The 26,521-nt window shown below is 39.5% G+C and overlaps 1 protein-coding gene across 1 annotated transcript in view; it reads right to left on the bottom strand.

Annotated features, from left to right (window-relative positions):
• Positions 1–26,521, bottom strand: part of SYNE1 (spectrin repeat containing nuclear envelope protein 1) — a 462,280-nt gene that overhangs the window by 352,466 nt on the left and 83,293 nt on the right. The window contains exon 4 of the mRNA XM_027083161.1: positions 6,868–6,963. Coding sequence (XP_026938962.1) covers positions 6,868–6,963 — 96 coding nt within the window. The remainder of the gene's footprint in view (positions 1–6,867; positions 6,964–26,521) is intronic.

Raw genomic sequence — 26,521 nt, 5'->3', positions numbered from 1 at the left:
TAAATAGTATAAAATAGTAAGTGCTACACTGTTCATTTTAAAACTCAAAATAATTTCAGTGAAGCAGATAGCATTACATTTACGAGACCTAAGAGGATAACAGGCCCATGATTGCAGAGCTGATAGACTGGTCTCTTCTCTGTGGCACTAGAACTCTAAACAATCTCCCATTAGAGCTCAAAACTAAGTATCTTTTCATTTCCAGTTAAAAGTGTAACAGGTAATTTTTTATGACATCATTTTAAACAAATATTTAAATAGAAAATATACTTTTAAAATGTTTATCCTTTTCTTGCATGGCCCACTTATTTAGTTATTCGATTAATTATCTTTTATGATGGAAAAAGCACCTAGGAACCCGCAACTAAAACAAAGCCAGGACCCAGAAATTAAGCACAAAAGCCACATCCCTCAATATTACCGTTCATTCCATCCCCCTGAAGTCCTACACCATGGCAACCATCAAAATAAACCCAGTCCAATGTTTTCCCTTTTACACACATTCATTTCATTTATTGCATTCTTAAAAAGAATATTTATTTCAGTTCTTAGCTCTTATATAAAGAATATCACTGTATTAATCTTTTGATACTTACTTTTCCACATAATAAGATTGCTAACATTCATCCGTATTGTTTCCTGTCACTGTATTTCATTCATTTTGACAGCCATATACTGTGCCATTTATTTACTCTCCTTCTGATGTGAATCTGAATTATTTCCAGGTTATTCCTATGTGACCTGTGCTGACAGGATGTATACCTAACAGTGGAATTGCTGAGTCAGGGGGAATGTGACTTTTGAACTTCTAATCTAACTTTTCCAGTGTTTGTACTACTCACTCTTATCAGCAATACAAGAATAATCCTGTGGATACACATTCTGTCCAACACTTGATTTTGATAGTTATCTTTAAAAAATTATTTTCAGTTGAATGTATGTAACATGGTCTTTCATGGTGGTCTTCATTGCACTGCCCTGCTCAACAATGGTGTGAACATCTCATCCTCTGTTCTTTGGCAAGTCTGTTTCTTTTTCTTTTTATTAATTTTTATTGGAGTATAGTTGCTCTACAATGTTGTGTTTGTTTCTGCTGTACAGCAAAGTGAATCAGCTCTACATATACATATATCCCCGCTTTTTTGGATTTCCTTCCCATTTAGGTCACCACAGAGCACTGAGTAGAGTTCCCTGTGCTATACAGTAGGTTCTCATTAGTTATCTGTTTTATACATAGTAGTGTATATATGTCAATCCCAATCTCCCAATTCATCCCACCACCGGCCATGCCTTGGTATCCATATGCTTGTTCTCTACATCTGTGTCTCTATTTCTGCTTTGCAAATAAGTTCATCTGTACCATTTCTCTAGATTCCACATATAAGTGATATTATGCAATATGTGCAAAAGCTTTTAAGTTTCATTAGGTTCCATTTGTTTACTTATTTATTTTTAAACGTCTTTATTGGAGTATAATTGCTTTACGTTGTGATGTTAGTTGCTGCTGTATAACAAAGTGAATCAGCTATACGTATACATATATCCTCATATCCCCTCCCTCTTGCGTCTCCCTCTCTCCCTCCCTCCCTGTCCCACCCCTCTAGGTGGTCACAAAGCACCGAGCTGATCTCCCTGTGCTATGCAGCTGTTTCCCACTAGCTATCTATTTTATATTTGGTAGTGTATATATGTCAATGCCACTCTCTCACTTCGTCTCAGCTTACCCTTCATCCTCCCCATGTCCTCAAGTCCATTCTCTAAGTCTGCGCCTTTATTCTTGTCCTACCCCTAGGTTCTTCAGAACCTTTCTTTTTTTTTTTAGATTCCATATATACATGTTAGCATACGGTGTTTTTCTCTTTCTGACTTACTTCACTCTGTATGACAGACTCTAGGTACATCCACCTCACTACAAATAACTCAATTTCGTTTCTTTTTATGGCTGAGTAATATTCCATTGTATATATGTGCCACATCTTCTTTATCCATTCATCTGTCGATGGACACTTAGGTTGCTTCCATGTCCTGGCTATTAAATAGTGCTGCAATGAACATTGTGGTACATGACTCTTTTTGAATTATGGTTTTCTCAGGGTTTCTGCACAGCAAAGGAAACCATAAACAAGATGAAAAGACAACCCTCAGAATGGGAGAAAATATTTGCAAATGAAGCAACTGACAAAGGATTAATCTCCAAAATATACAAGCAGCTCATGCAGCTCAATATCAAAAAAAAAAACAACCCAATCCAAAAATGGGCAGAAGACCTAAAAAGACTTTTCTCCAAAGAAGATATACAGACTGCCAACAAACACATGAAAAGATGCTCAACATTACTAATCATTAGAGAAATGCAAATCAAAACTACAGTGACATATCACCTCGTACTGGTCAGAATGGCCATCATCAAAAAATCTGCAAACAGTAAATGCTGGAGAGGATGTGGAGAAAAGGGAACCCTCTTGCACTGTTTTTGGGAATGTAAATGGAGAACAGTATGGGGAGGTTCTCCATTTGTTTATTTTTGTTTTTATTTCCATTACTCTAGGAGGTGGGTCAAAAAAGGTCTTGCTGAGATTTATGTCAAAGAGTGTTGTGCCTATGTTTTCCTCTAAGAGTTATATAGTGTCTGGCCTTACGTTTAGGTCTTTAATCTATTTTGAGCTTATTTTTGTGTATGGTGTTAGGGAGTGTTCTAATTTCATTCTTTTACATGTAGCTGTCCAGTTTTCTTGGGTTGTTTGTACTCATTGTTTTGAAGATGTACCTCATATATTCTTGATATAATCCTTTCTTAATCCTTTTTTAACCGGTATTGTGAATATCTTTGACCAATTTTTAACTTTTTTGTCACTTTCTTTAAAGTTTTTTGATTAAAAACTGTTTTGAATTTTAAAATAGTCAAAGGTAACAATCTTTTATAGTTACTATTTTTTGCCTTATTTTTTTCCCTGTCCTGATGTCTCAGAGATATTCACCTATATTTTCTAAGGGTTTAAAGTATTTTTGCCATTAGGGCCTTTATCCATGTATATTTGATTTCTATAGAGGCCAAGAGATAAGGATCCAACTATACCTTTTTCTTGCTCTTCCATTTATTGAACCATCTTTCCTTCCCAGATCTGACATCCACCTCTGACATAAACTAAATTTCCATTTATGCCTTGGTCTGTTTCTCAACTCTATTGCATTAGTCAATATGCCCATCCCTGTATTAACACCACACTATCTTATGTGATAAAGCTTCACTGTAAGACCTGATATCTAATAAAGCAAATACCTTTTCTCTGCTTTTCTTCTTTGGCTGTATCCTGGCTAAAAGAGCAAGGTATAAACACCTATTGTATAGTTCTACCCCATATTTGCATCTATTTTAACACAACTGACCTACCCTAGTTAACACAGTGATCTTCCCTACCAGGCTACAAGCTCTTTGAGGGCACCAACCATACTTCATTCACCTTTGTTCTCCTTAGAGGGCAAAGGCAGTGCCTTATCCATAATAGAGACTCCAGATATGTTAGCTGACCAGTCAAAAGATAATGCCAAACCCAGCGGCAGACTTGAGTTCTACTCTCAATATATGATTGATGTTTAACAAAGCTACCTGGTGAACGTGCAGGGGCCTTCAATTTCCTAAGAATGCCCATGTGTACTTTTAAGTGGATTTTTAGGCTCCTCTCTTTTTTTTTTTTTTGAGGTACGCAGGCCTCTCACTGTTGTGGCCTCTCCCATTGCAGAGCACAGGCTCCGGACGTGCAGGCTCAGCGGCCATGGCTCACGGACCCAGCCGCTCCGCAGCATGTGGGATCTTCCCGGACCGGGGCACGAACCTGTGTCCCCAGCATCGGCAGGCGGACTCTCAACCACTGTGCCACCAGGGAAGCCCTTTTAGGCTCCTCTTGAACGCAGAGTGTTAAGGAGTCTTTAATAATACTATACAGAAGTTAACAAAATAGATAAGAAATGAATTTCTCTGCAGTCCTTAAGCTCTATTCATATTGCTTCTATTATTTTTAATTTTTCTATGGAATTCTTCACATTCTTAAAAAAAATCCTAAGTATAAAATTGAATTTAGTATTCCTATCTTTATGTGTGATTAAAGATATATAATCACCGATCCATTCAAAGAGTAAATGTTCTACAAATAATAATCAAAGGGCACAGAGAAATCCAATAATAATCATAAAAACTTACAACTCCCTAGCATCTGAAATAAAATCATAGACAAGAGAGTCACAATAGGTTATTAAAAGAAACTAAGATACTGAGAGTCCTCCCTTACCTTGAGATGCTGGTGGTAAAGGGAATACTAAGGTATTTGGCTGAATTTCCCAGATGATCATGGTCAAAGTCAGTCCTGGGCTATGTGAATCATGATGTTAAAGTATACGGCTCTTTAATAGAGTTGTACGTATGAGATTTCCCAAACATTGCTAATGTTCCTGAGGGAAATGCTTTTGTTCACATTCTCTCTTTGAAAGCTCTACAAGAATGCCTAGGATATTCAGTCCTTTAAATGATGCTTTTCATCTTAATGTGGTCCTGAACCAAAACGTCTACATGTACAAAATTTAAATAACCATTGCGATGGTTTACTTATAATTTCAGAGTAATTTCATTTTATATAATTCAGAATCTTGAAGGGCTCAGTAAAAATAAATAATAAAGGTTAAATCAGAAACTGTCCTTCTGTGTCTCAGTTTTTCTACCTCTTAAATGAGAATATTGAGATTCTTTCTGAAATTGCTTCTAGCTTCCAGATCCTATCATTGTAAACACATCTAAACGAGTAGGGCACTTAAACAGAAGTAGGATTCTTGTATCAAAATATACGCTCTTTCTAGAATCACTTAACTTGGCAGGTAATGCCCATTGAGGTTTCTGTATACCGTTGGCCGAGTACAACGGCAGAATCATAATGACACCTAGAATGACAGGCTTCTTAAATACCCATTTGAATTGTAATGAAGGTTCCTTCAATTCAAGTAAATAGCTTAATTCAGGAGGGTATATGAAGATAGCCAGTTACAACAGGCCACCAAGGGAGTATATATTTCAGGTCGATGACTCCCACATCCTAATGTTAATCCAGTTTATTTAGCTCATGCATATATCTGTTTATTCCAAACTGGCTTTTCATATGTGTCTTCTTTGATTTCTCCCAATGTGGAGCCTGAGGTAAGAACAGGAGTACATGCAGGTGACCGAGGAGGTGATCCCAGGTAGCAGGAGTGAGGATGCATGGAGAGTGAGACAGGGAAGGAGGAAAAATCAATAAATAATAATCAATAATAGTACGATGTGCTATTAAGGGTCTCCACAATGGGCAACCACGGCTCAGTTCTGCTGGGGATCCAATGGGGCACTCTACCTCATGTGTGAAATAAACCTTGGAATCATCCCTCCTACAAAAGCCAGGCTGGAATTTTTATTCAGACTCCCATCCCGTTTGGGACCATTAACTCTCCCACACTTCAGGGCTGCCTTGCCGCAACTTGCAGCTTTGACAAAAGCCCTGAGGGCAGAAACCCAGAGACGGGCTGCCAGTGCTTGAGTTGAGATGCTGATGGAGGGTGTGGGTCACGTCCACTCCTGAGGCTACTGGAATCAGAGGTGATCTGAGATGGCGCTGGGGGCACCAAAAGCATCTGCTATACTATGAATTCAAGTAGATAATGACTTACACAAAATTATTATTATCAGTTTGTATCTTCCCAGAAACAACTCTGTTACAAAAGCTATGATGAAGGCTCCCCACAAGAAATGAACCGGAAATTTATGATGAGGCAAAAACACTTTTTAAAAAATCAATTAGGGCTTCCCTGGTGGCGCAGTGGTTGAGAGTCCGCCTGCCGATGCAGGGGACACGGGTTCGTGCCCCGGTCCGGGAAGATCCCACATGCCGCGGAGCGGCTGGGCCCGTGAGCCATGGCCACTGGGCCTGCGCGTCCGGAGCCTGTGCTCCGCGGCGGGAGAGGCCACAGAAGTGAGAGGCCCGCGTACCACAAAACAAACAAACAAACAAACAAAAATCAATTGTCCAAGTAATAATGACTGTGTAGCTCTTTGTCATGATGCAACAGATTAAGAAAAAATAAGTACCCCCAATTTTGGACCCCATGTCTAGTGTATTATACAACATTCTGAAGATTATTTCCTGAGAGCCTTTTAAAAATTATGGTAAACATCACATAAATAATCTATGTTTGCAAACTACTTACTTCTCTACTACTCTGAAATGAAAAACCATAAGCCAGAAAGAAATAAATATTTTATTATTCGAGTAATGTAGAAAAATAGATTTTATAGGTCACTGTCAATTTGTTTTTCACTCTGCTGGTTCCATTGAGCTTAACAACAAATGATTCTGAACATGCTGTTCCTATTACAAACGACTGATGACAGAGAATGTCCATAAGCGGATGAAAAATGCCACGCTGATTTCAAGGCTTAATTTTCAACAACTATATAAATACAGAGATATGGACCAAAAATCCTTTCCAAATGGAAAGTAAGCACTTAAAGTGCATTAGATGTTAATTTCCAACAAATCTTCCTGGATGCCGTACAGATGCAGTAGTTAACCAGGACTGATTATCGATGAAGTTCTTTACTCTTACTTCTAGGATTACTACCACTATACATAATGTTTTAAATCTACTATAGGTGTGCAGGAATGAGAAAGGAAATTTATTCCTTGTTCCCAGAAGTGACCGATAGACTAGTGCTTCCTGTGTATTACCAACCGCAAAAGAGAAAAAATTTCCCTCACATGGGTAGCACCCCTTATACTCCCAACTCCATAGCCCCCAAATTCCAAATGGGAACAGTTTGACAAGTCTGGTCACAGAAAACATCCTTACCAGTTTCTGCCCAGACAGGACCTCCAGCAGAGCGAGCAGCTTCACACCATCTTTCATGTCTTCAAAAAGATCATCTACCACCATTGGGGGTTTCCGCTATAAAATAAAAAAATAAATAAATGCAAAAAATACTTCTCTTACTCTCTGTCAGACATTTGTTACTCACTGTGGCAAAATTTGAAGAAAAATGTCTAAATGCCAAAATCCTGTATTTGGGATACGGGTGGCAATTAACTTTTGATGGCTGCAAAGAGAAAAACGACCCTTTGGAGGTAAACTTCACATTCAAGAACCTCATGCCTGGGCTTTCACATACACACCAGTGTCTTTCTAGAAAGGGAGTTTTGACAAGAGTGGGATGGTGTGGGATAAGGGAAGGAAAAGAGGATACTATAAACATAAAAGATAAGAGAGAGGTTAAAGCAGGACGGACGTAAACAGGGAACAGGTGGTACCCCAGATAAACTGGACCAACCTCCATACCTTCACCCTGAGTGAGCACATTACTGGGCTGAGGCAGGTGCCAAATTTCCTTGAACATTCTCTCGTTAACTCAGTGACCTGCTGTGGGACCATTGTTAGAACAGCCAGAGGGACAGGTTGAACCTCCTGTGGGTTAGCTGGCCACGTCCGTTCTGTTGCACAGGCTGGCAAATCCAGCAAACCTCTCTCACAGCGTGGCACTGAACCCAAAGGATCAAAAGCACAAGAGTACAGACTGATCAAGGCAAATCTATCACCACTACTGGAGAAACAGTCAAAGCCCATTTTCAACTCATGGAGGGTCTTTTGTTTTTTTATGAAGATTATGAAAATACTTAGTATACTAGAGTTCATGAAATCTTGAAATTAGGTGTATCTCTTGCCTCAGAAGAAAGTAAAAAAGCGATGATGTCAAAGTTGGTGGTCAACAGTAATTAGGTGCCCTCAGATTTCTCACAGAATATGAATTTTAAAAAATTTCTAGGGCTTCCCTGGTGGCGCACTGGTTGAGAGTCCGCCTGCCGATGCAGGGGACACGGGTTCGTGCCCCGGTCCGGGAAGATCCCACATGCCGCGGAGCGGCTAGGCCCGTGAGACATGGCCGCTGAGCCTGCGTGTCCAGAGCCTGTGCTCCGCAACGGGAGAGGCCACAACAGTGGGAGGCCCGCGTACGGCAAAAAAAAAAAAAAAATTTATAACCTGGATCAAGCTCTGTAGTTTTCTAATTCTCACTGAACATGTTAAAGGCCTAATGCTGTCTACTTGACTTTCAATTGTCTTTCTTTCTATCAAGAAAGAAAAAGGAAGGAAGGAAGGGAGGGAGGGAGGGAGGGAGGGAAGAAAGAAAGAAAGAGAGAGAGAGAGAGAACAAAAGAAAGAAAGAAAGAAAGAAAGAGAAGGAAGGAAGAACGAAAGAAAGAAGGAAGGAAAGAAAGAAGGAAGGAAGGAAGGAAAAGAAAGAAAGAAAGAAAGAGAAAGAAAGAAAGAAAGAAAGAGAAAGAGAAAGAAAGAAAGAAAAAGAAAGAAAGAAAGAAAGAAAGAAAGAGTTCTTTGTAGAGATATTTAATCACCAAATGTTTTACTGAAATGGGACTTTGTCTACCCACTGATGTGGCACATTTATATTTCTCTTATGACTGCATGAACTATTGTCTCTGAATGGTACAATTCTAATTGTGAATGCATTTTTTTTCTCTTTATAAAACAAACAGCTGAATACATTTTGTTCTCATGCTGCAAAATACATGTTCAAAAATAATAGTTTTCATTTTCAAGCTTTCTCTTTTAAATTCCACTATTCACACTGCTTACTATTTATACAGCAAGAACGTAATAGTGACTTTATATTCTAAGCATATAAATAAAATTATTCAGAATAAAATGAGCCTTTACAATGCAAAATATTTGATGTGATAAGATCAAAATTATTGTATTAACTGTATATAATCATTAAAAATATGATCTATTTCTCTTTCAAAATGTCCGTTTGTATCCTAATAATACAAATACAGTGGAATAATGAGGGGAAAAGTTAATAAATATGTGATGTATTCTGTGAACAAATACAAATGAAATTTTTCATGTATTGTGTTAACCTGAAAATATATTTTAAAACTTAAACAAAGCAGGGAATTTTCATGAAATAATAAAGAGTCCAAGAAATTGGACACCAAAAAAAAAAAAAAAAAAAACCATAGATTGCATCCATCCATCCATTCTGACTTTAAACGTACACAGGTCTCTACCACTTTGCAGAACATTCTCTCTCGACCCCGTTCTGCCCCTCATGTGTGTCCTCTTGCATTCCTATTTGTGGTCCACATGCTCTCTGCCCCTCTAGCCACTCCTAGAAGTGGCCTGTAGGTCAGCTCTGACCGCTGAACAAGTCAGTAGCCCATCAGTTCCTCTGCACTGGATATTGTTGCTACCAACTTCTCCTTGAGCTGTTCCTCCCCAAACTTCTTCGATCAGTCTGCCTGGTTCACAGATTTCTTCTCCTTCTCTTTCTCTCCTTTCTTCCTAACTGTAGCCATTCACCAAACTCTATCCTATCTATCTATCCTGACTCCTCCATTCTTTACAAAATTTTGTCTGGATAGATATGACTCTCTCTTTTCTTTTTTTTTTTTTTTTGTGGTACGTGGGCCTCTCACTGTTGTGGCCTCTCCCGTTGTGGAGCACAGGCTCCGGAAGCACAGGCTCAGCAGCCATGGCTCACGGGCCTAGTCGTTCCGCGGCATGTGGGATCTTCCCGGACCGGGGCACGAACCCGTGTCCCCTGCATCGGCAGGCGGACTCTCAACCACTGTGCCACCAGGGAAGCCCTAGATGTGACTCTTGAATCCTTCCTTGCAGGTAAGTGTTCTTTCCTAAACATTGTTGAGCACATGGCAGGCACTCAACATTCACTGCTGACTGACTGACTGAATGAATGAAGTTTTGTAAAAAAAAAAAAATTACCTTTGCGGTCCCTATGCCCATATTAATGGTTCTTAAAATGTAGTACATATATATGATGGGTAAAGAAAAATGTTCTCCAGGTTCTAGGCAATCACAGACTACAGCGCAACACATAGAAGCATCTTGCTTCTGAATGTCTTGTTCACAGTAGGAACTCATTAAAAACTTGTTGAAGGAATGAGTTTCTAGTCTGTGTATGGGAAAAAAAGAACAGGTAGTTTTTATTTCAAGAACAGAGATGCCTAGAATAGTCTCACTTTCCTCTTTTCCCATTTAGCAAATTCCTGGTCAGTTTTTATGACTGAGCTCTTTACTAGAATTAAATTACTTATTTTGTCTTAAGTGCATTTGTTCTGATTATAATGACCGCATTGCATTATAGTTATTTATAAAGTTGTATGCCCAGGAATTCAGATCATGGGACTTCTGGAGGACAAGGAAGTTGAATATATATTTAAATACATAATACTAGGCACAGTGCTTAGCACTAGTTGGTAGTAAACATGTAGATATCTCAACAGATATGTGATGCTTATTTGCAAATACCTTTTGGAATCTTGGAGAGATGTACACAACTAAGGACACGAGGCAAAAATTTCTTTTTATAGGAAATATGAGTTGCTTCTGAAAAATTTTTCGCCAGTATCTTCCTACACAAAGTAAAGAGATGTAGTCTGATGGCTATTAGCAAACTAAATAGAAATTGGAGAAAGTATTTTTCTCTAAAATAAAAATGTTTATGTAATTAATAATATGTAGCTATTGTATCTTCAACACTCTGAATTATAGAACCTAGCATGTAATAAACTCTCAACTTACTACCTCAACCAGTAAAAGAGGAAGAAAATAAGCCTCTGGCCACCTTTCCTGCAAAGAGCTAGCAAAAGTGAATACTACGGCTTCCCTGGTGGCTCAGTTGTTAAGAATCTTCCTGTCAACGCAGGGTACACGGGTTTGAGCCCTGGTCCGGGAAGATCCCATATGCCACGGAGCAACTAAGCCCGTGCACCACAAACACTGAGCCTGCATGCCACAACTACTGAAGCCCGCGCGCCTAGAGCCCATGCTCCGCAACAACAGAAGCCACTGCAATGAGAGGCCTGCGCACGGCAACAAAGAGTAGCCCCTGCTCGCCGCAACTAGAGAAAGCCCACAGGCAGCAACAAAGACCCAGTGCAGCTGAAAATAAATAAAAATTAATTAATTAATTAAAAGTGAATACTAGAGATCTTTATTTTTCTACAAGTTCTATCCAATTGTACATAATGTAAATATTGTGTAAACCACTTTATTTATCAAAATACTTTATCAAAAATTACACCAGGTCTTCCCTGGTGGCACAGTGGTTGGGAGTCCGCCTGCCGATGCTGGGGACGCGGTTCGTGCCCCAGTCCGGGAGGATCCCGCGTGCCACGGAGCGGCTGGGCTCGTGAGCTATGGCCACTGAGCCTGCACGTCCGGAGCCTGTGCTCCGCAGTGGGAGAGGCCACAACGGTGAGAGGCCCGCGTACCACAAAAAAAAAAAAAAAATTACACCAGAATAAGAAAAGTCCTAGTAATTATTGGACAAGTTTTGCTTTCCCATTTTGTATAAAGTACTGTTTACATATAGCAAATGATCAACTAGAGACCGCCTTTACTATTGTGACAGCATCACATTTATTTTTTGAAACAATGTTTTAATACAAAATCTTTCATCTAAAATGTCTCTCTTGTCATATATATATATATTCACAACATCAATCTGATTACTTGGCAGGATTCAGGTCACGGTGCTGGAGGCCAAAAGGAAGAGTTAGAAATGAGGGTAATTCACTGGAGCCTGAGTTAATGGAAAATAAAGATAATGTGGTTTGTTCCGACGGCTTGAGAATTTGCAGTTTTAAGCACTAGACAGAAATAAATCTATTGGGCACTTTTTAAGACCTCAGCTATCTATTTTTTATTAAGATAAAATTATGATAAGCTCTTTCTTTTGCACAGTATTTGGAAGAATTAAATTCTTGGCCCTGTGAATCACATTTAGATATTCTACAGATATGCATGCTGAATCTGAGATGCTCAAAGAGTGGAATGCCCTGACTGAGGGGAGAGGAAGATGGAGAAAAGGAGAGAGAAAGAGGTACTTGGCTTCTGTGGCTACTCCCTTCTAGAAACCCTCCTCAAACTAGGTTTAAGCCCTAAATTCTGGCTGTCAGAGTATTGCCTGGTCTAAAGTCTCTAGAAACGCAGGGAAAATGCACATGCCTGGCAATGCCCTTGGTAGTTAACTTAAGAGTGGAACAGATCTCATAGAGTTTTGTTTCCTGTTTTTTTTCTCCTCCCCCTTTATTTTTGCAGCCCTTTTAACGCCACGTAATGAGATTCATTCCCTTTCTCTTAGGACTTAAATGGGATCAAATGTTTCTCCTTGAACTTTATGAAATCTAAGAAAGCACAGATATTTTTGGCATAATTTTTACTGACCATTTCCTGTATTGGGGAAAAATAATCCATTCTTTAACATTGTGTGTGTGTGAATAACTTGTGTCACTTTACTAGTTCATAAGTACCAATACATGTTTAATCCTTATCCACCATCTACTTTCATATTTTCATTCATATAAGGATGACCATGTTTGCTATACAACATGCTGATTTTATGTCCCTACAAACAACTGCAACACTCAGGACAAAAGGATTATGAGGATAATTTTGATGAAAAAAGGCATAACTATTTGGCACGAAATGAAAATTTAAGGAAGTCTCACATTTTAAAACTATATAGAAATGATAATAGCCATTCTGACAGGTGTGAGGTGATATCTCATTGTGGTTTTGATTTGCATTTCCCCAATGATCAGCAATGTTGAGCATCTTTTCATGTGCCTGTTGGCCACCTGTATGTCTTTCCTGGGAAAATATCTATTCAGATCCTCTGCTCATTCTTCAATAGCATTTTGTTTGTTTTTTTGATATTGAGTTGCATGAGTTCTTTGTATAATTTGGACATTAACCCACTATCAGACTTGCAAATATCTTCTCCCATTCAGTAGGCAGCCTTTTCACTGTGTTGTTAGTTTCCTTCCTGTACAAAAGCTTTTTAGTTTGATGTAGTCCTATTTGTTTACTTTTGCTCTTGTTTCTCTTGCTTGAGGAGACATATCCAAAAAAAAAAAAAAAATTACTAAGACTGATGTCAAAGAGCATATTGCCTATGTTTTCTTCCAGAAGTTTTATGGTTTCAAGTCTTACATTTAAGTCTTTAATCCATTTTGGATTTATTTCTGTGTATGATATGAGAAAGAAGTCCAGTTTGATTTTTTTTGCATGTAGCTATCCAGTTTTCTCAACACCATTTACTGAAGTGGCTGACTTTTCCACATTGTATATCCTCACCTCCTTTATCACAGATTAACTGCCCATATACATGTGGGTTCATTTATGGGCTCTCTATTCTCTTCTATTAATCTATTTGTCTGTTTTTGTGCCAGTACCATGCTGTTTTGATTACTGTAGTTTCGTAGTATAGTTTAAAATCAGGGAGTATGATGCCTTCAGCTTTGTTGTTCTTTCTCAGGACCATTTGGGCTATTTGGGGTCTTTTGTGTTTCCATACAGATTTTAGAATTGTTACATTTTGTGCCCAGCAATAGATGAATGGATAAAGAATAAAGTAATGGAATATTACTCAGTCATAAAAAGAGTGAAATCTTGCCATTTAGGACATGATGGGTGGACCTAGAGGGTATTATGATGAGTGAAATAAGTCAGACAGAGAAAGACAGATACAGTATGATTTCACTTATAAGTGGAATCTAAAAAAACAAAACAAATGAACAAACCTAACAAAACAGAAACAGACTCCTAGATATAGAGAAAAAACAGGTAGTTGCCAGAGGCAAGGGGGTTGTTGGCAGGAGAAAAACAGGTGAGGGTGATTAAGAGCTACAAACTTCCAGTTACAAAATAAATGAGTCATAGGTATGAAATGTACAGTGTGAGGAATATAGTCAGTAACTGTGTAATGTCTTTTTATGGTGACAGTAACTAAACTTATCGTTGTGATCATTTTGAAATGTATAGAAATATGGAATCACTATGTTGTATATCAGGAACTAACAATGCTGTAGGTCAATGATACTTCAAAAACAAATGAACAAACTCAGAGAAAAAAGAGATCAGATTTTTTTGTTTTCTCAAGGGGACTTGGCCCTGGAGGAGCCTGGGAGCAGCAGCAGTTGTTGCTCCTCGTGAGGGTTCAGGCAGCCCACAGCTGTGGCGGGTTTCCAGAATCTGAGGTCAAGGACAACTAAAGGCAGGGCTGTGGATGGGCCAGCAGGGCCATCGGGCAGGGGACAAGGTTGTGGCAGTTCAGCAGGAGGCAGGGTCCTACTCTGGTCCAGCTGTCTAGGAAGAGCTGCTGGCCTGGAAGAGGGAGGGAACCTGCGCAGCAGAGGTGGGGGAGGGTGGGTGAATTGGATGAAGCTGGTTAAAAAGTACAAACTTCCAGTTATAAGATAAACAAGTACTAGGGATTTAATGTACCACACGATAAATACCAGTAACACTGCTCTTTGTTATATATGCAAGTTCAGAGAGTAAATCCGAAGAGTTCTCACAAGGAAAAAATTTTTTTTCTATTTGTCTAATGTTGTAGCTATAAGAGATGAGGGATGTTCACTAAACTTATTGTGTTCACTAAACTTATCATGATGTGTGTAAGTCAAATCATCATGCTGTACACCTTAAACTTACACAGTGCTATATGTCAATTGTCTCTATGAAACTGGAAGCAAACAAATAAGTGAAAAAACTACATAGAAATGAAAATGTTGGTGCATAAAGTAAATATGACAAAGTAGTCACTATTATAGACTACATATGTGAACTCCAATATGTACTAGATGTTTGTGGCTTAGATATTTACATATTATATATAATTTAATAGGTGTTTTAATAGAAATGAAAGGAAGAAGCAAAGAAGGAGAATGGAAAGGGTAGGAAAGAATGAATGAGACGTTGTTGAACATCTCAATGCTAAGGGATTGTACATGTCACCTCACTCAACATTCATAACCACCACATATGGGGGTATCACCCCCTCTTTAAAAGCAAGGAATCTGAATCTCAGAGAGGTCAAACCATTAGCCTAGATCACACCCCTACTAAGTGACTAGGTTTGAGCCCAGGTTTATTATACTTTGAGCCACCTTGTTAGAAAGCTTAGTATAAAATTATAGGTATTAGCATTTTTTTCCTGAATACACAAACCTATAAATGTGATTTTTATTTAACAGCAATATGAAAAGTATTAACTGATCAGCTAAGGTGCCTGCCACTCTACTAGGAACAAAATATTTATTAACAAAAAGCCACTTTTATATGAATGGATATAAGAAAGCCTAAAAATAATAGTAGGATATAAGAAAGACTAAAAAGTAATAATAGAAGCACATGTATATAAATATACATTGGAATAGACACGAATCATCCCAGCTCACACCATGTCCCCCTGTGGTCATGTCTGTGCTACACCCTCATCTTTTGTTAACTGAGTGACCCGAGCTGGGCCCATCACATTCTCTACTTGAATCTAGAAGATGGCTGGAGCCAAGTTGTCACATGGCAATGACCTAAAGACAAGTGACATCAGGTCCTGCTGCTGAGACCCCAAGAGCCACTCTCCCTCCCTGGGTTAGTCAGTGTGTCAGAGGTCCCCAAGACATTCCTTAGCTTGATGACTCTCAAGATGGACTCAGGGGACCTAGAAAAGCTGCTATACTCATGGTTACAGCTTATTACAGCGAAAGGACACATTAAAATCAGCAAAGGGAAAAGGCACACAGAACAAAGTCCAGGAGGAACCAAATGAGAGCTTCCAGTGCTGAGTAACTGGTTCCCCTCCAGTGGATGTGCACAGGGACATGCTGACTTTCCCCAGCAATGGTGTAAAGTGTTGCCAACGAGGAGAGCACACCTGAACCTTGATGCCGGGCTTTTATCTGGAGTCTGTCATGTAGGCATGTGGCACCTGCCTAACTGACCTCAGCTACTCAGTCTTGTCTTCCCCTGTCCCTATCCCCAGCAAAAACAGGTGTTCACGGTACAACTCATTAAGATAAATTGATTTTATCAAGTAGTATAGCATGGCCCCAGGCCTCAGGCATACAAAACACCCCTATCAGGCAGAATATTCCAAGTGCCCAGAGGTTATCTCCCAGAAGCCAGTCAAGGACCATTCTTAAAGGCAAGTCTTTATTTGGAATGTGCAGGGTTTGAGCAACCCAGGGCTGCTGAGTTAACCCTTTCCTGCCCAGTCAGCATTTCCTTCCATACCCTGAGGTGCTCTGTACCTTTTTACTAGATCTCACTTCTTAGTTAAATCATTTAAAATCAATTTCATTCATTTGCAACAAAATAAAGCACAATTGACATGTGTGCCTCTTTTGTTATTACTTTGTAAACACTCTCCTGAACTTAACAATGTACATTTCAGTGCCCTCCCACTCCATGATGAGATTCACATAAGCGACCAAAAATAAATGCAGTTATTTTTTAACATCTTTATTGGAGTATAATTGCTTTACAATGGTGTGTTAGTTTCTGCCTTATAACAAAGTGAATCAGCTATTCATATATATATGTTCCCATAACTCTTCCCTCTTCCGTCTCCCTCCCTCCCACCCTCCCTATCCCACCCCTCTAGGTGGACACAAAACACCAAGCTGATCTCCCTGTGCTATGCACCTGCTTCCCACTAGCTATCTATTTTACATTTGGTGGTGTATATATGTCCACGCCACTCTCTCCCTTTGTCCCAGCTTACCTTTCCCCCTCCCTGTGTCCTCAAGTCCATTCTCTACGTCTGCGTCTTTATTCCTGTCCTAATAAATGCATTCTTTATTGATGCCAGTGTGCATTTTCAGAGGAACCTGACTGTATTTAATATAAGATGTTTTATAAACTTTTGATCAATTGATACTGGTAAATGAAGAAGGTAGAAACAGTTGAGTATTATTGATAAACAAGAAAGAAAGAAAGAAAGAAAGAAAGAAAGAAAGAAAGAAAGAAAGAAAGAAAGAAAGGAAAAAAAGAAAGAGAAGGAAGAAGGAAGGAAGGAAGAGAAGGAGGGAGGGAGGGAGGAAAGAAAAAAAGGAAGAAAGAAAGAAAGTCATTTTTCATGGACAAGTGAAATATATATGCCTATATATCCAAAATATATATGCCAAAATATATATGCCTATATATCCAAAATATATATGCCTATATATCCAAAATTATAAAATGTTAATGTACTAAAATTATTTTTAGCATTTTTAACTTTGCATTAATAGGGCAAGCACATGTACATCAATTAAGGAGAAAGAAGCTTTGGGTGTTTGATCAAAATCAGTGATGTGGAAAAGTACAAAGCTACCTTGAAACATCACCAGCCTATCATGGCTCCATCAGCAGCTATCTACACATCTGCAAGAATCTTAGAGCCCCTCAGTATAAATATCACAGGGCTATCAAGGAGCTCTGCAGCATGAAGGGTTTAGTCCTCAGCAAAGGAAAGGGCTGAATCACCCATCTCATTCCAGGACCAACCCAGGTCCTCACTTACCATCATCACTTTTAGTTGCACAACTATTGGGCAGTCTTTTACTAAGTGCTTTTCCCTCTTGGAGAAAGAGCTCTTAAAATATTGTATAATACAAAATTAGAGCATTTTACTTTAAATTACTAAATACATATCCTCGGGTTTAAAATTTGTGATTGCTAGATACCTAGTGATACCAGTAAAACTGAACTGGAAAAGACCTAAAGAAAGAACCCAAGGCACAGATAATGCTTTTCTTTACTTGAGACATACACATGGTCAAGCACAGTCAGTCTTGCTGAAAATGATGCAAAATCATGGCCTAACATATTCCCCAGACGGCCTCCTGTGCAGTATATAAAGAGGTCTCAGTGTGGAGGCTGGACCTCAAGCTGTATTCCGGGCACCTTGAAACCTGTGTGCACACAATGGCCCCTCATTTCTCAAGCCAGACCAACCACTCCCGCCTCCGTTTTCCAGGTTTCAGGTGGGAGCTATTTCACAGGCTGAGAGACAGGGTATGGGGGAACATCCCATCCCAGGACCAGCCTAGAGTGTTCGCATGCTCTTCCAGTTATCTGATGGGCAGGAACAGCAAGCTAAACAACAGGAACTGAGAGGAGAGTGGGAAGGGAAGAGAGGTTGACCAGCAGACGCGGAGCAAGCTACCCCCCAATGGTTGGCAAGGAGCCCGCCACACTAAACTGTCTAAAAATGCCAAAGCAGCTGGACTAGGTCTGTAAAATCATCATCATAACCACTGACAGGAGCCCGGTAAAGTTAATTCAACTTCTGGGCTTCCCTGGTGGCGCAGTGGTTGAGAGTCTGCCTGCCGATGCAGGGGACACGTGTTTGAGCCCCGGTCCGGGAAGATCCCACATGCCGCGGAGCGGCTGGGCCCGTGAGCCATGGCCGCTGAGCCTGCGCGTCTGGAGCCTGTGATCCGCAACAAGAGAGGCCGCGATAGTGAGGGGCCCGCGCACCGCGATGAAGAGTGGTCCCCGCTTGCCACAACTAGAGAAAGCCCTCGCACAGAAACGAAGACCCAACACAGCAAAAATAAATAAATAAATAAACCAGCTCCTTGTACGGTCCAGCCCTACCTCAAAAAAAAATAATAATAATAATTCAACTTCTAAAAGGTTCTGTCATCTTATCCAGAAAATCTAAGTAGACATTACCAGTATTTCCAGAAACAAGGTGAAGTCGTTTTTCTTTTAAATGTTATGCATGATATGTTTCCCCTTCACTCCCTTTAGAAAAGCATTGCTGGGATTATTTTCCACCTCTGCTTGGCAAAAGTGAGAAGATAGTTCCCATTCTTTTCTGTTTCCTATGACAGATTGCATAAGCATTTCCATTTCCTTAATTATTTAATTCAATTCAGAATAAATATCCCAAAGGCAAAAACCGCCCTCCAGCCCAACTTTAAATCTGCCTGGAAAACTGCTCTTAACAACTTTCACATGTAATGATTTTTTTTTTCACTATGTAGTTTAAAAGAAGCACACTCCTCAAGTTATTTGTTTTATTCAGGACAAAGCTGGGGTTATCCCTTACTCCTCGCTTTTACTGATACTCCACAGCTGATCTGTCAACAAATCTTGTTGGCTTTATTTTCAAAATTCACCTAGAATCCAGCCATTTTTCACCACCTCCGCTGCTAGGACCTCGGTGCAAGCCGGCCATCTCTCACCTGGACGACTCAACAATCTCCTACCTTATCTTCCTCCTTCGGGCCCATGTCCCTCTTCAGTCTACTCTCAACAGAACAGCTATTTTCCTTGTCCTCTGTCCATCTCCTCCATTGGGATATAAACACCATAATGCAGGGGTTACTTTTCCTGTTCTGTTCACTGCTACATTCTAGAATCCTGCCAAGCATACAAACAACACTTAAAAATCTTTATTGAATGGATGTACGACTAGACAAAATACATTTCTAAAAGAAGGAACTTTGACAAATGTTGTCAAAAATTTTATTAAACCGCATGGACATTGCTATAGCTACGTCTTTGTTAGTAATAAATTAATACCTCCTATTAATAAACTAAATGCCATTCATTTTGAAATGATGATTTTCTTTGTAATCTTTTAGTTGCGTATTTGGAAATAACTAATTTATCGTTATGCTTGAGATTATCAAACTATTTTTAGAAAATCAATTAAAGAATGGTTTCTGGGGTGTATTATTACATTTACTTTTTCCTCTTTGCCTCCTTATCTCCTCATCTTAGTTCAGGAATAGTCCCACCAAAGTGTGTACAAGGAAACAGATGGGCTCAAATTTCAATTTCGAAAGCGTTTCCACGTTATCTTTTAGCACCATTGGTGGAAAGACAACTGAAGAAGAATAAAAGCAGCCACCAAAGTGATATTTTATGACTGTGAAGATGTCAAAGTCATTATTAGTTTAAATTATTGAAAAACAAACATGGAAAATCAAAAGTGTTCCTTTTAAAGGAGTATATGAATCTGACTTGGTCTTAAAACAAAATGTGCTCTTAATAGAGCACATTTGGGTTGAATCATGTGCTCCTCCCCCAAGATACGTGGAAGTTTTAATACCGGTACCTCAGGATGCGATCTTATTTGGAAACAGGGTCTTTAGAGAAGTAGTCAAGTTTAAATGAGGTCATGGTGGGGAGGCGGTGGCGGAGAGGGGGTCCTAATCCAGTATGACCAGTGTCCTTACATGAAGGGGAAATTTGGACACAGTCTCAGACAGGCGCAGAGGCAGGGACTGGACTAATGCAGCTGCAGACCAAGGAACCTCAGGTACTCCAGGCCTCCAACTGAGGCTAGGAATCTCAGAGGGAAGCATGGCTGCCTAGTCTCAAGGACTGTGAGATAATAAATTTCTCATTTCATGGGGCCCAGGATATCGTACTTTGTAACGGCAGCCCTCGCAAACTAATACAGAATGTAAATAATGTTCAACGGTGCTTTATTTTTCAGTTCATCTAAAAAGTGAGGAGATGCTTATATTATGCCTGAGGTCACCCAAAAGTCGGTATTTAAAATGTTCAGTGCCTATACTTAATGGCCCCTTAGATCTAAGGCTGGCAGATGGAGAAAGGGCTGTTTATTGCAAATTGAAATAGAAGCTCCATTTATAGAAACACTGAACAACGGCTATCTCTGACCTACTTTTTTCCCAAAGGACTTAATGCCAAATCATATATTTATTTCAAAGTCAAATATCATAAAGACTGAATCAAAGGTATTTAAATATAACACTCTGTTCCATTTGACAAATTCAGAGAAAATGTGAAACTATAATTATTTGATAACAGAGTATAACCTATGTTTAATGTTAAGATTACTTATATTATCTTTTTCTAATTAAAAATAAAATTTTAGGGGAAAGATTTTTGGAAAACACGTCTTTAATCTGTCCTCTTTGGGGGTCAAGGTGACACTGTACAATAGCCTATGGGTCTTGCATAAAGTTTAGGAATTTGCTAAGATAAATACATTTTTAAATGTGAAAGAACTAATGTATTTTTAACTGCCAATTTAAGAAAAATATTCTTCCTAACAAATTCTTCTGCTTAGAAATGCAGACTATTCTGATAGACCTAAAAAACCTGCAGTCATTAGGTGGGAATCCCCTCAAATTCAAGTCCACCCAACTCTGTCTTCCTCTCTCCCCCATCCCAAACTTAGGCACATCCACACCCATCCTTCCTATTCCCCCTCTGGCCTCAGAGATTGGGAGCTGTCTCTCCTCTGGTAAAAACCTCCACCCGTCCTCTTGATTTTCTCCCCACCCTGCGTCTTTAGGAGTCTTGTATCTTAAAATACGCTTGTTTTCCTTCATTTTCACCCTAACCCCCTCTACCAGTTCTTGATCATTCCCTTCCAAAGACACACACTTAAGACCACTCTTTATTGAAACAGCTCTTACCAGATCCCATGTTCTGCTTTAGCTAATACTCTATCTCCTTAACATGTAATATACACTCAGGTCCTAACATCCTCACCTCTCATTTACTTACCAGTTTGCTAGAGTCGGGTTTCTGCCACGACTTGGCCACTCCCAGTGATGGTTAATGACTTCTAATTGCCCAATGAAAAGTGTTCATCTCTACTAAGTCATTTCCCTCTGTGTAACTGAACCTATTAGCTTTCCCCCAAAGTCTCTTGTATTCTCTGTCTCCATGAATGATCCTAATCATCTGTTCAAGGCAGAAATCTAGGAGTCATTCTTGATTCCTTCTCCCCCAGCTTCCAACTGATGACTCAGTTGTATCGGGTCCACCCCTACCCATTTTTCAATCTATCCACTTTTCTCCATTCCCCCACCACTACTTTAGTCCAAAGGATCCTCACCTCTTATCTGAGTTATTGCAAATTCACTTCACCTCCAATTTTACTGGTTCCTGCTCTAATTTATGTGAGAGGGGTGTGGGGGAAAATGAGAGGCGGGGGAGGGACGGAGAGATGAGAGAGAGAGAGGTTGAGAGAGGGGTTGAGCCCAGAGTGATCATTTCATTTTCCTAAGACTCTAATGTCTCCGGTGCCCATAACACAACATCCCAACCCTTTTAATGGCTGACCTTTGATCGATTCTCAGTTTCGTCTGTTGCCAACCCATTCCTGGAACCCATATTTTCAGGTATTCTGAGCTTCACTTCCTTTACTGTGCCAGGCTCTTTCTTACTTCTTAACTTTTGAAAACATTAGTTCCTTCACCTACCCAGTCCCAAGACATTTCTCTGGCTCCAGCTTAAATGTTTCTTCCTCTGGAAACCTATTCCGATGCCCTCCTTCAGGTTACTTGTATGGTTGGCTGCGCTTGCCCTGTGTTCGCTGACACCCTGTACTTCTCTGCTCGTGGAATTTACCATACACACGTCTCTGTAATTGCTGTCTCTTCTGCTGGCCTGTCAGTTTCATAATGGCATGGACTGTATCTGTTTTTGTTCACCACTGTATCCACAACCCCTAGCACATCACAGGTGCTTGAAAAGTATTTGCTACATGAATAGCTAAATAAGCGAAAGAAGCATGGTGTATATAACACAATGGTTAGTGCCCAAACTTTGGAGTCCTGGAATTGAAATCTGGTTTTCCACGTACCTGTTATATGACCTTGAGCTTATTAATTAACTCTAAGCTTCAGTTTCACAATCTATAAAATGGTGAAAATACTACTTATATTTGATTGTTGTGCTATTTAAATAAAAGATAAAGTTGCTAAGGCACAGTAATCAGCCCTTGATGAGTTCAGTAAACAGCAGCCCTGCAATTTAAAAACCTAGTTAGCAATGAGTGATGACAGCCAGCATTGAATCAGGACCTAACTTTGAAAAACTCTTACTTGGATCAATATTGGGCTAATTTCAAAACAAATGCTCCACCTTCTTTCACTGACAAAGCAAACAGAATAGAAAGAGGCAGGTTTCTTCTTAAAAAGGAAGAAAATTATAGGGTCCACGTTTCAGTATGACGCCCTCTTCCTGAAAGGAATTATCAGATATATGAAATAAACAGAACCCACTAATTTTTGTTGATGTTACATTACATTATATCGACAATTTATGATTTGCAATGTTTTGCATAATTTCAGAAGCGTGAAGACTTCAATTTGACAACAAAGCAAATATTTTTTTAAAACAGATAATTATATTCACAAATTTGAGTAATCTACAGAAAATTCTCGGGTTTTTTTTTTCCTATTTTTAATATAAATTTTTGTTTTAAGAAAAGCGTATTTTTTGAAAACAGATTGCTCTCTCATTTGCACCCAATGTCTCCATACTACTGTCAAAATACTTATAAAGAATTGTTACAATAGAATAAAATGTCATCAGTAAAAGACTTTGTTTTATTTAGTTAGCAGTAAGTAGTTTTCTTATTTGCAAGTAAGCAAAGTAGCCTACAACAAAAATGAAAATTTCCCATTAAAAACCCTCCCCAAATTTATCTCCACAAAGCATCTTTTGCACATCCCCCAATGCACCCAACATTGAATGATCTTAGGACAGAGGATCAATTTTTTTTGCTTCTCAACTCAACATCCCAGCTCTGTAAACCTGCTGCAACTTATTATTAAAGCTATTTTTGGAAACAGTCAATTTCCAAAGAAGATTTTTGAGAAAACAGGTATAATTTTTTTCTTCCAGTTTTATTGATATAATTGACGTATAAAGCTTTCTTTCTAAATAAGGTGTTTATTTTTTTAGTTTGCTTAAAATCTTTAAAGAAGGCATTGCAGTAGCAAGACATAATCACAGAATTTAGGATGAGATGGTTTATCACTCTAGTTTAAATCCACAAAAATTCCCATGACTTGTGCAATAGCCCCCAGACAACTGAGATCGGCAAAATATTTACAACTTGCATTCTAGAAGAAAGTCGAAACTCTTTTTTTCCTGCCAGTTTAGCACCTTCTCCTTTCTTGTTCTCAGAGATAAATAACTTGGCATGTTATGTAGCATAAATAATAGGTGAATTAAGACTAGTATCTGATCACCAGCATGAAAATATTTTTGACATGGGTCACTTCCTTGCCTTTATTGGTAGATGTCAACAGAAAATTGTAGGAAACACACACACACATACACACACAACCAAGGAATAAAATGCATTTTAATTATTTTGAAGGATTTGGTTATCAGATATCTGAAGCCATTCCAAAGCACAGCGCTATGTACAATAGGAACTGAAACACAAACATCTGATACGAAAGAGGAGACAAGTTCATTACTTAACATCATTCTTGGACCGAGGTTTGGAAGAAATTCTCATGAGCTTCAAGCCAGACCTCAGGATGAACCTGTGGCCTGTTATGGACTGAATGTTCGTGTGTCCCCCCGCCCAAATCTATATGGTGAAGCCTTAACCCCCAACGTGATGGTATTTGGAAGTGGGGCCTTTGGGAGGTAATTGGGTGTAAATGAGGTCATAAATTCCTCACAACGGAATTAGTGTCCTATAAGAAGAGGAGGAGAAACCAGAGTTCTTTCTCTCTCTGCCATGTAAGGACTGAAATCAGTCGACACATTGATCTTGAACTTTCCAGCCTCCAGAATTTCAAGAAATAAATGTTCCTTGTTTGATCCACATAGTCTCTGGTATTTTGTTACAGCAGCCCAAGCTGACTAATACTGGGTCTAAGTTGCTTGCATATTTACTGGGCAAAATAAATAAACATAAACAATACACCAAACCAGACTCAATCTGACCCAACAAATTACAGAACACAAGGTCCTTACAAAGCTGACAGCAATTATGGTTCCATCCTTGGAGCAGACTGTTGTTATAGGACAAACCATTGGCTTTGGTTTTTTAATAAGCAAGAAAGAAGAGGAAAAGTTGGCTCAAGAATCTCTGGAGAGGGGCTTCTCTGGTGGTGCAGTGGTTAAGAATCTGCCTGTCAATGAAGGGGACACGGGTTCGAGCCCTGGTCTGGGAAGATCCCACATACCGCAGAGCAACTAAGCCCGTGCGCCGCAACTACCAGGCCTGCGCTCTAGAGCCCGCGAGTCACAACTACTGAAGTCCGCACGCCTAGAGCCCGTGCTCCACAACAGGAGAAGCCACCGCAATGAGAAGCCCGTGCACCGCAACGAAGAGTAGCCCCCGCTCGCCTCAACTAGAGAAAGCCCACGCCCAGCAACGAAGACCCAACACAGCCAAAAATAAATAAATTAATTAAAAGAAAAAAAAGAATCTCTGGAGGATAAGGAAAGACCTTGAAACAGATCAAGTGGCTTCTCTGTGGATTATTTTTCTAGTGAGAAACATTTTGATTCTAAGTATGGCTTTGGGCCTGCTCTATGACTGAATACCAGGGGCCAGGGGAGATATCCATGTGTTGTTAAAAGGTAAAGAAGAGCTGAAGACCAAATATCTAAGAGGCTGTTTTCACGAGAGACTTAGTGAGATTCTGGGCATAATATATGCTTCTGTGGAGCCCAGGTGATTAAGGTAGGTGTGTGTGTGTGTGTGTGTGTGTGTGTGTGTGTGTGTGTGTGTGTGTGTGTGTGTGTGTGTGTGTGTCTGTGCAGGTGCTTGTTGTCTGTGCCTGGGGTACTAAGTGATGGGCACACTCTAGCATCACACCATGACTTTGGGAGCAGGCCTTCTCACAGAGACAGCAGGAAAAGTGACACAGTGTACTTGTCCAGAGGCCAGATAAAAGATATGAACCTCACCTTGCTTCTGTTGCAAGTAAGGTATTATCATTCTCAGAAGTAAGTCAGCACACTGCAATGGGGAGGGAAGTGTGTGCTTCCATTTAAATGTGACCTCAAGGAGACTGTGAAGCCTAGGATGTACAGGTTGCATATGTTTTCATAGAGAAAGTGTACAGATAGAAATAGAGATGGGAATGGGGATAAAGATAGGGATGGAGAGATTGAGATACAGATGGAAAGGGAGTTGGGCAGAGGTGTGATGGAGAAGGAGATGGGATGGGAGAAATAGAGATGATACAGGAATGGAAGCAGGGTGAGAGGGAGAATGAGAGAGAAGTAGGGCTGGAATAGGAAACTCAAATAGGGATAAAGGCAAGCGAAGGATGGGTACAAGAGAGAGGGAAGAGTAGGGAATCATGGGACCAGCTGCTGAGACAGTCACAGACATAAACATCCACTCTGTAGTTATCCTAAAACTCTCAACTATCAAAGCAGGGTAATGTGGTCAGATTTTATTTTCAAAATGTTTTTAACTACAAATGAGTCAGAAAAGGAAAATGTTTTCCAATGAAGTTGCAGGCTACATTTGGTAAGATACTACGATGTCAGTATAAATAAGTTCCGGATAACAAGCATAGGTATATCACTGTTTCAGTTTTCAAGGCCCAAGAAAGAAAGAATAGCAAGTACAGAGGGGAAAACAAAAGAACAACAACAAAAAAATCCCTATTGCAGTAAGGTTACAATGGAGCAGTTGCAGAGGTAATAATTTTCTGGGTCTTTTGAAATGATACTATCAATGCAAAAATGTGTAAAGTAGGGAAGCCAAGTGGACTTCAGATTCACATCTGCATTAAAATCTCAGCAGCACCAATGGCCAGGTGTATGAAGAAGAACGCTACAAAATAACCTGAGTTAAGCACTTAGCACAGTGCCAGACATTAATCGTTATTTTTTGCCCATGTGACTGATGTTTTTCCTACTCTAACAAAATAAGAAC

The sequence above is a fragment of the Aethalodelphis obliquidens genome, unplaced genomic scaffold (assembly GCF_003676395.1).
Source record: "Aethalodelphis obliquidens isolate GAN/ISIS:26980383/991018 unplaced genomic scaffold, ASM367639v1 scaffold3, whole genome shotgun sequence".
In the NCBI taxonomy this organism is placed as follows: Eukaryota; Metazoa; Chordata; class Mammalia; order Artiodactyla; family Delphinidae; genus Aethalodelphis; species Aethalodelphis obliquidens.
The sequence above is the reverse complement of the archived record's forward strand: the minus strand, read 5'-3'. Positions and strand labels throughout refer to the sequence as shown.